Source organism: Danio rerio, chromosome 9 (assembly GCF_052040795.2).
Source record: "Danio rerio strain M-AB ecotype USA chromosome 9, GRCz13ab, whole genome shotgun sequence".
In the NCBI taxonomy this organism is placed as follows: domain Eukaryota; kingdom Metazoa; phylum Chordata; class Actinopteri; order Cypriniformes; family Danionidae; genus Danio; species Danio rerio.
This window is the reverse complement of record NC_141029.1, coordinates 19,907,173-19,917,158: the sequence shown is the minus strand read 5'-3', so window position 1 is coordinate 19,917,158 and position 9,986 is coordinate 19,907,173. Positions and strand designations below refer to the sequence as shown.

General features: G+C 35.4%; 1 protein-coding gene across 5 annotated transcripts in view; it reads right to left on the bottom strand.

Annotated features, from left to right (window-relative positions):
• Nucleotides 1–1,266: 1,266 nt before the first annotated feature.
• akap11 (A-kinase anchoring protein 11) overlaps nucleotides 1,267–9,986 on the bottom strand; it is a 34,872-nt gene continuing 26,152 nt past the window's right edge. For all 5 annotated transcript variants that reach the window (XM_087267600.1, XM_087267602.1, XM_087267603.1 and 2 more), the window contains 3 exons: nucleotides 9,432–9,478; nucleotides 6,684–6,865; nucleotides 1,267–4,615 (listed from right to left, as the gene is read on the bottom strand). In XM_087267600.1, coding sequence (XP_087123726.1) covers nucleotides 4,460–4,615; nucleotides 6,684–6,865; nucleotides 9,432–9,478 — 385 coding nt within the window. In that variant the 3' untranslated portion in view covers nucleotides 1,267–4,459. The remainder of the gene's footprint in view (nucleotides 4,616–6,683; nucleotides 6,866–9,431; nucleotides 9,479–9,986) is intronic.

Below are 9,986 nucleotides of genomic sequence, written 5' to 3'. Positions count from 1 at the left end.
TATATATATATATGTAACCCACCGGTCTTACTGCACCCATTCTGATCTGGGATTTGAATTGGTGAGTCTTTGCATGGGAGTCGTTTGCTCTAACATGGAGGCTAAAGACCATGGCCTCTATCGTCTGTCGCTAGAGCTCCTTTAAGAGTCAGAGGAGTGAGGTTTACCTGCATAGCACTCCGCTAGTTGACTTCCGTTACACTCACCTCCATTCCAGACAAGTCCCCACATGTAACCCGCCGGTCCTACTGCACCCTACCTGGTCTGAACCGCTGATTCTCTGTATAGGACTCGGGTGCTCTAACAGGGAGTCTAAAGACCATGCCCTCTAGCGTCTGTCGCTAGAGCACCTTTATGGCCCGTTTCCACTGAGTGGTACGGTTCGGTTTGGTACGCTTTTATGGCCATTTCCACTGTCAAAAGGCGTACTGAACCAAATCGTACCGTACCACTTTTTCGGGACCCTTTCGAAAGGGTCTCAAATGGCAGAAAGGGTCCCAAAAGGTGGAGCTACACGCGCAGCTGAACGCTATTGGTTTACAGAGATACGTCATTCGTAGACTCAACAAGCCAGAATGTAAACAAAGGACCCGCCATGTTTGAAATACACAGCGAGAGATTACAGCGGAATTATAAATACATATGCAGCCATCCTGCAAACAAACCTTGTCGTCGTCATGATAAACAGCCACAAAGCCATGGAGAAGAGCAGATTCACCCTGTTCCACATAGTTTTTAACGAGCCAGTCTGAAGCCCGAGTGGTTTCTCTTTCTTGCTTGCGCTCGCCGCGCGTCTCTATCTGAAATAACAAACTTCTTGAGCTGATAACAATAACATGCACTTGATTATTGACAAGCTTTGGAAACCCGATCCTGTGAGAAGCTAACAAACGAGAGTGACACATTCAGAAAGAAAAGGACAAACGCGAGAGTGGAGCGCGGGAAAAAAGGCATACACTCACTCTAATAGTTTTTGTTTTTCCAACTATGGGTGTCAACTGTTATCAGTTTTCAGCTTTCCTCAAATTATCTTCTTTTTCAAACGTTTGAAACCACATAAGTGAATATTATGTTAATTTTTGAGTGAACTGTCCCTTTAAATGTAAAGGTCTGGCATGCAAAGCTTGCGGAAGGTGTAACTCATACTGTTTAGGAGCAAATACGTGTTTCCTCATAGTCTTAAAAGCTTCAGTTATAACAGTACACAATCTCTTATTTCGAGAAAAATTAGATTCCTGGTAAACGGAGTAAATAAACAGCTCCTGGTTCAAATGAAAAAGCTTTATTACCCACAGCTTTTTACAGTGTACAGGTGTAGTGCATTAAGCTTTTATGTGTAAACTACTTAGCAACTTCACTGGTGGGGAACAAGTAGTGTATTCACCGTTACAACTTATACTTACATAAATTATTAAATATCTTATTTGGCAAGATTATACAAATGGGCAGGAAGAAAATAGACAAGTCAGTGTGCATCAGTTTGCCCACTACGCTACAAGACTGGATGGAGGAATACTGCACAAGTAACAAAATATTCATCTGTTTAGTACGGCGTGTACTCGGCATTATACATGTAGCTTTACTTAACACAATATAGCAATAGATCATCTGTGAAAGATAGGAATGTACAGAAAGGTAAGGTGGATGAAAGCACAAGGGTAGAACATCTACAGCATTAATGCTTACAATTACTGCAAAAGCACAGATGCATTTACAATCCCACTATAAATGAGGCAGCGCTGATGGTCACGGCGTGCTTGTGCCAACTCTTTTTCAAATTTACTCAAGTTCTAAGGAACATTCCACTTATTTCGAGAAAATTGGCTCATTTTACAAGTCACCTAGAGTTAAATATTAGCATTTTTAAATCCGCTTAGAAAATCTCTTTTAGCACTTTTAGCTTAGCTTAGCATAAATCATTGAATCGGAATAGACCATTAGCATCTCACTCAAAGAAATTCAAAAACTTTGAGTCTTTTGTCTTACATTGTGTACTGAGACTGATGGATGATGAAACGTTGCTATTTTTAGATTTACGCTCTCATTGTGACTTTATTTTAATTGAGTATTATGCTAATGGTCTAATCCGAGTTAATGAATTATGCTAAGCTAAACCACTAAATGGATAAATAAATATAAAACTCAACTTTTACCTCTAGGGGAATTGTAAAACGAGTCGATTTACCAAAATAAAGAGAAGTGTTTCTTTAATGTATACATTTTACTGTCTTTGCTTTTCCCACATTATGGTTTATATGATACTGCTATCATATTGAAATGTCCAACTTAACACAGTGCATGGCAGGTTCTTTAAAAAAAAAAAAAAAAAAAAACATTTCAAAAGAATGTAAACAAATACTTTGAAAGTACAGATCCAAACATTTGGCAGCGCTGAGTATACATAACAGCATGAATATAGAAATGTCTGTTTGTTTGTTTTTTACCATTGTAGCAATTAATTGTCGACTGGATTTAAGCCATGCATCAGCGTTTAAGAATACATCCATGCACAAGTAAAGAGAAGTACATGAACTGGACTGAAAGCGCATCATGCGTGTTACATGGCAATAAACATGAAAGAATCCACAAGATATAACAATCTTCACAACCGCGATAGCCTGCATTATGTTTATCTCACAATCAAATCACACGAAAACAGTAACTTATCAAGAAAAACTACTGTAAGAAGCATAATAAAAAAACCCTCATGATTCTTTCAAGTCAAATTTAAATCGCTCTCGGTGTTCTAAATTAGTATGCATTTGTTTTACTTGAATGAACGAGAAGAAAGACTCTCAATACTATACAAAGTCAGTTCACTCTGACTGAAAAGAAACTTGTGCGCTTTTTTTTCGACAACTTCTGCATCTACATAATACATTTATCTTCATCCAAACCTTCAAAATCCGCCTGCCTTCAATAAATATAATAGTTGTGCTGTAATAATCAAACATGATGCAAAACCCTTTATATTTTTAGACTACAATGTGGATTAGAACACTTCAAGTTTGATAAACAAACCTATTTAAAATCTGTTCCCAAATAAAACCAACACGCACATTTAGATTGACATGAGAGCAAAATAAAAGTGACACCTTTTCATTTAAGCCCAAAATAGCATGGGGAATACTTGTTCTGACCATAGGGGTCAAACACTAGCTGTCTGCGATTCTATCCTTTATGGACTGCAATGAGAAGCATTTTGTGAGGTCAAAATAAAGATATAGGGAATGGCTTGCCTGACCATTCCTTGCTAAAGTGCAATATTCAGAGTAGCGCACACTAAAGGGCGGGCAGTGAGTAAAATAGTCTACTAGTTACAGTTATACTCGCTGCAAAAGTGTCGTCATTTAGTAGTGCATTACTAGTGTGTCACAGTAACCTCCATGAGTAGACAATGCCAGGAGGAAATAAAAAAAAACTGAAAATTCCCCTGTGGATTGTGTGTAATTCTGTTTTAAAGCAGCTTACTGCTACTTTTCTCTTTTGGCAAAGGGGATTTACGTATTTAGCAGCCTTTAACGTTAGCTTTAAAAGAATGTTTGTGTTTTTCCTATACTGTAGGTTGGCAACAAAACATCTCTTCAGTGATCTAAAGCATGATTGACTGTTTATGGGCGTTGGAGCAGTGTTTGGTGTAAACAATAATTCAATTTAATAGATAGTAAAACATATTTACAGGTATACTTATTTAGTTGAAACCACTGTGAATGTGCAAAGCTAAAAGATTTTATTGTTATCCCACTGGAAAAATGTCTGAGTCACAAGTGGGGAATGTATAAGCGACTCTGTTGATGGATTTATTCAATACTATCTATTTTAGGCGTCTCTGTAATTACTGATATTCTTAAACCGTTATGACTGGTATCCAAGTGTTGCAGCCAAAAAAAAGTCCTATAAACATAATTAAGTAATTGCTGTAATTACCTCTGACTGATTCGGCTTACAGTTATTTGTCATGAGATTCCTTCCGGTGACCTGGAGCGTTGTTTCATTGCATGGCTGGTCCCTTCAACAAGTGCGAACGACACCGCAAAAGGAGAGGTATGGAGATGACATAAGCTTTTCTTGCAGCCGAGGGGGATTCCCTAGCAAGAAAGCAACTCATAAAAGCCATCCATCATATCTGCTGTGGCAGGGTGTGAAAGGAAAACACAGGCAGGCATCAGTGATTGCGCCGAAATGTGTGATATGCAGTCTTAACCTAAATAAAAGAGAGAGGTGAAAGCGAGCGAAAGGGACTCTCGGTCTCAGCATGCAATACACACACTTGAACGAACGGCTCTCAAAAATGACTTCAGTTGTTTCTATGGCGCCCCCTGGATGCATAAGCGATACACAACACGCAAACACACTCCTCTGGCTATGCCTCTAGGTTTTGGCAGATACATTGCAAATCACTGTTAAAAGTGACAGGAAACTTCATTGTTGAATGGGTGTCAGTGTGATGGTGATTTTTTTACGCATGTTCTAGCAGCCACTGGAAGAGGCTCTTGTGATTGTGTGTCGAGTCTCCAGATTCTGGTTCTTCCTCTTCAATGTATCTGAGCAGAGCCTGCAGGAGGTCACCGACCCTGAACTCTCTCTCCCTCAGTCTCTGAGCCACGACGGGCAGCTGTGGAAACACATAGAAAAAGGTCAAGATTTATACTGATTAAACGTTACTTATAGTCGAATTAATGTGATGCCTTTCAAACTAGGGGTCTTTAACAAGGGGCCAGGGCTATCAAGATGACAGGATTATCTAAAATAAGCACTAAAATAAGTTGGTTTCCGCAAAGTATTTGCTCTTCGCTTCTAGCTTCGGATGCCAGGCATTAAGATTATAAGGGATTTCTCACTCCAAAAATGACAGTTCACTCACTATTTACTTAACCATAAGTGATTCCAAACCTTAATGAGATTTTTTTATTCTGCTGAACACAAAATAATATACCAAAATCGAAGAAAAAGTGCTCAGGGGTAGCTTATATAATGTGTCGGTGCTCTTTGGGTAAGGGACTTATCAGAATAAACTGCAAGAGTCAGTCCAAGGCACTTGAAAAATGTGTACCTGATGAAGGCAACGTGTAGGTGCAGTTTTAAAGAATAGCCATGTCAATAAAGGCTTGTAATTTTTTCCCCACATTTTCCAAGTGCCTTGAACTGAATTTTGCGGTTTAATCACAAAATAATGTATTTTGAATAACCTGAAAACCTGTAAACATCGACTTCTTTACAACTTTACAGGTTTCCAGCATTTTTCTAAACATCTTCTTTTGTGTTTTAACAAAAGAAAGAAACTCATAAAGGTTTGAAACAAATAAAGAATGAGTAAATGATCACAGAATTTAGATTTTTGGGGGAACAACAATGAAAAATAATTTAATCAAGATACTTAGGACTTGTGGAGCAGCACATTTATGGATTTGCTCTTTAGTGTTTGGACAGTGAAAATTAAACCACACTGAACTGAACTTCAAGTCTGAAAACTGGACTAACACAGTTTCAGTTTACTAGAACTTCTATGTTAAGCTGCTTTGACACAATCTACATTGTAAAAGCGCTATACAAATAAAGAGGAATTGAATTGAATACTTTTGTAAGCATGACTGTGAAATGGTCCCAGTTCAATATTTGACAATACTTTTAAAAACTTCACATTTAACTTTTCCTTCGTCTTTACTGAACTGAACTTAAACACTAAAAACTGAACTACACTGTTCCAGTTACTATGACCATTTATGTGAAGCTGCTTTGACACAATCTACATTGTAAAAGCGCTATACAAATTAAGCTGAATTGAATTGAATTGATTTAACAACTATTTCTTGGAAGTATGTATTTATTATTTATGAATTTTTTATTATTCAGGCATATCAAGTCAAATGAAGTCTTCAGACTCTACATATTAACTGCCAGTTGATGGGCATGAAAGGAAAATTTGAGCTAAAAAAGTAGCCTAACCCTAACAATTGGCATGAAAACAACACAATACAAAAAATAAGAGAGAGAAAAATTTTATTTTAATAAATGGAACCTTTAAACAAAAAAAATCTCTGATAATTAATAACTTGGCCAACAAAAATCTGAAAATTTCCTGACTTTCAATGTCTCAAACAGATCTTTTAAAATTGCATTTGATAAACTCTGAGGTAAAAATCAGTGTATTGCTAATTCAATTGACTCGTAATAATGCGTTTTGAGAATATTAGAAATATTAGAATGCATATAAGCACATAAAAATGATTTTTGAAGGACCCAGTGACATTTAAAGGACGGGTGCTGAATATTCAGCATTGCATCACATGAATAACTTATATTTTACAATATATTAAAGTAGAAATTGTGATTTTAATCTTACAACAGAATCGCAAATATACAAATATTTCACAATTTATGAGCAAAAGAGACTAATTTTAAAAACATCAAATACAAAAAGTCCCTCAAACACTGCTGTATATTGTTCAGTGAAAGATGGTACTAAATCCATTTTGAATATACTCATATTTGCAAGACAGACAACACTAAAGAAGAAATCAAAATTAATAAATCATTTCAGACTTCCAGCAAATTCACAGCAAACATACAACACACACAACTCAAAAGCCTCAGAAAAGATTTCAAACGCCTGAGGAGGCTGTCAACTGTCAATCTTTCAGCTATTTTCAAATGATAACTATGGTAAAACTAACTGTTCTGACCTGTTGGACCTCCTGTGCTGCAAACTGGCTCAGTTGCATCATAGACAGATCAGCAACAGAGGCTGCAATCCACTGGAGCACCGCCATCAGCTGAGGGTCCACAGCCCGACCCTGGACATCCGTACTGACCACCAGCAGAGCTTTTTCTGCCTGTCCATGTTCCCTCTCCACTCGCACTGCTCCTACACACACACAAACACACACACACACACACACACAAAATGAAATTGCGACAATTAATTTGCTAATTAATTTTAAAAAATGTAATACAATTTTGCCAGATAACTGAATAGTTCTGTTTGCAAATGATTTATTATTTGAGTTTGATTGGGATGATAAAATATAATAATGCATTACAGTACTATTGCGCTAATTTTTTTTTTCAGGACTGTGCTTGCTTGTTTGTAATATTATAGAAAAACTTTCAATTTATGATAAATGTAAGGCCCTTTTACACCCAAAGTGAATTGTGAAGCGAGTAAACCTTAGACTGAAGGAAAAATTCATGTATGTAGCGTAAAAGCACATTTCGGAGTCTATATTTATTTTAAGGAATGTACAAAATGATACAGTAAGTATCTTGAAATATTCTGGAAAGTATGAAAAATAATACGATACTTTATTAGTTACTTGAAAAAAGTAATCTGATTACTTAACATGTTACTTGAAATGCATTACCACAAAACTGCATATAAATAATGAAATAAAATCCATCTTTGTTAAACTATAAACATTATAATTTCTTGTTCATGTGTGGTTTAAAGTCACCTGAAATGTTTTCATGCAAGTGAGTTGAGTAAATACGTGTTTCCATTCAAACTAGAACTACAGTGAGTATTATCTAACTTGAGTATTTTCTGAAAAAGGCTGAAAAATGTATGCAGCACTTTACTAGTTACTTGAAAAAATAATCTGATTACATAACATGTTACTTAAAATGCATTACCACAAAAGTGCATATAAATAATTTAATAAAACCTGTCTTTGTTGTACAACAAACAATATTATTTAGTGTTCCTGGGTGTTTTAAAATCACCTAAAACATTTGACGTAAGTGAGATGAGTAAAATGCATACTCATTCAAACTAGATCTAGAGTAAATATCATGTAACTCAGGTATTTTCTGAAAAAGTTTAAAAAATTGATGCAATACTTTACTAGTTACATGGAAAAAAGTGATCTGATTTCTAAACACGTTAATTGTAATGCATAACCACAAAACTGCATGAAACTACTGAAAATTTTTTTATGTTTGTTATACAGCAAACAATAGTTTTTTCTTGTTCCGGGGTGATTTAAAGTCACCTTAAATTTGTTCACACAAGTGTGATGAGTAAATATATGTTCCCATTCAAAATAGAACTACAGTAAATATCATATAACTAGGCTATTTTATAAAAAAGTATGAAAAATGCGATCCTTTACTAGTTATTTGAAAAAGTAATCTGATTACATAATGTGTTATTTTTAATGCATTAACCCAAAACTATAAACATGACGGAATAAAATTCATCTTGTTAAACTACAAACATTAATATTTCTTGTTCCTGGGTGGTTTAAAGTCGGCTGGAATGTTTTCACACAAGTAAGAAGAGTAAAAATATGTTCCCATTCAAACTAGAACTACAGTACATATCATGTAACTAGGGTATTTTCCGAAAAAGTATGGAAAAAAATAATGCTGTACTTTACTAGTTACTTAAAGTAATCAGATTATATAATGTGTTATTTGTAATGCATTAACCCAAAACTGTAAGTAATGAAATAAAATCAATCTTTGTTGGACTACAAACACTAGTTTTTTCTTCCTAGGTGGTTTAAATTCGCCTGAAATGTTTTCACGCCAGTGAGACGAGTAAATACATGTTTCTATTCCAACTAGAACTACAGTAAGTATCATGTAACTAGGGTACATTCAGAAAAAATAATGAAAAAGTAATGCGATACTTTACTAGTTACTTGAAAAAAGTTTTCTAATTACATAATGTGTAACCTCAAACGCTTTACCCCAAAACGGCATACAAGTAATGAATAAATCCATTTTGTTTAACTAAACATTCTAATTTCATGTTCACGGGTGGTTTAAAGTCGCATGCAGTGTTTTCACACAAGTGAGATGAGTAAATACATGATCCTATTCAAACTAGAACTACATTAAGTATCATGCATATTTTGGAAAAGTATGAAAAATGAATGCAATAGTTTAATAGTTGCTTTGGGAAAAAAGTAATCTGATTACTTAACACGTTACTTGTAATGCACTACCCCAAAACTGCATATAAATAATGAAATAAAAATTCATCTTTATTGAACTAAACATTATAATTTCTTATTCTTGGGTGGTTTAAGGTAATGCCTCAAAAACACATGCAAATGTACATGAGATATTGCAGATTTGCAATTTTTCGAAACTGAAACGCAAAATTTTGCATCCGTACATCTCAGCAAATCCTCCAGTTTCCCACGCTCTCTCTGTTTAAGCAGGCCAGACGCAGAACTCTGCTTGAGCTCATCTGTTGACCCACATGGAGCCGCTCTGACAGTTAGACAACTAGGAACGTGGATAAATAGTCTTGCGGCTTCTGACAGGGGCCCGCTGAAGGTGCTCGGCCAAGTAAGACCACTTTAAATGAGTGGCAGCACAAAAATAAGGGCTGAAATTAGTGTAACAGTTGAGGTTTAGCAACAGACCACAGAATAAACACTAGCGCTGGAGGCGAATGCAGAGAGCAGATAGTTTTCATTTACCGGCTGATTCCTCTTTGGCTTCTGCTTCCTTCTCTTCAGGGCAGTCGCTGTAAGGTGAAAAGTATTACAGGTGTAAGAGAGACTTAATGACAGACTGAAGAAAGAGATAACAGAAAGCACATGCAAGAAAGAGTGATAGCATTTCCCAGCATTCCTATTTCTCAAATATGAAACAATTCACTAGTGCTACATTTTCAAATCATTTTCTCATTCTAACAGACACTGATGCAGATATCTAGAGTCAGGTATTATAGCTAAACAAATTCCTCTCAACACTTTTTCGATTTGCATATCAATATTTATCCAATCTACCTGTCAAATGTTGCTTAGTTTAAAATTAAAATGAACTTTTAAAGAAATTCAGCATATTACAACGCTGAGAGCTGTTGAAATACTCTCTACAAATCTAACTTCAAGATCAATAAAAAAAATAAACGACAAAATAAAAAAAAAAACACTTAAAAAGAAATGAGACATTTTAAATTGTAATGAAACTATTTTATATTAAGACTTTTTAATTTTAGACATGGTATTTTAATAAGACTATTAAAAAAC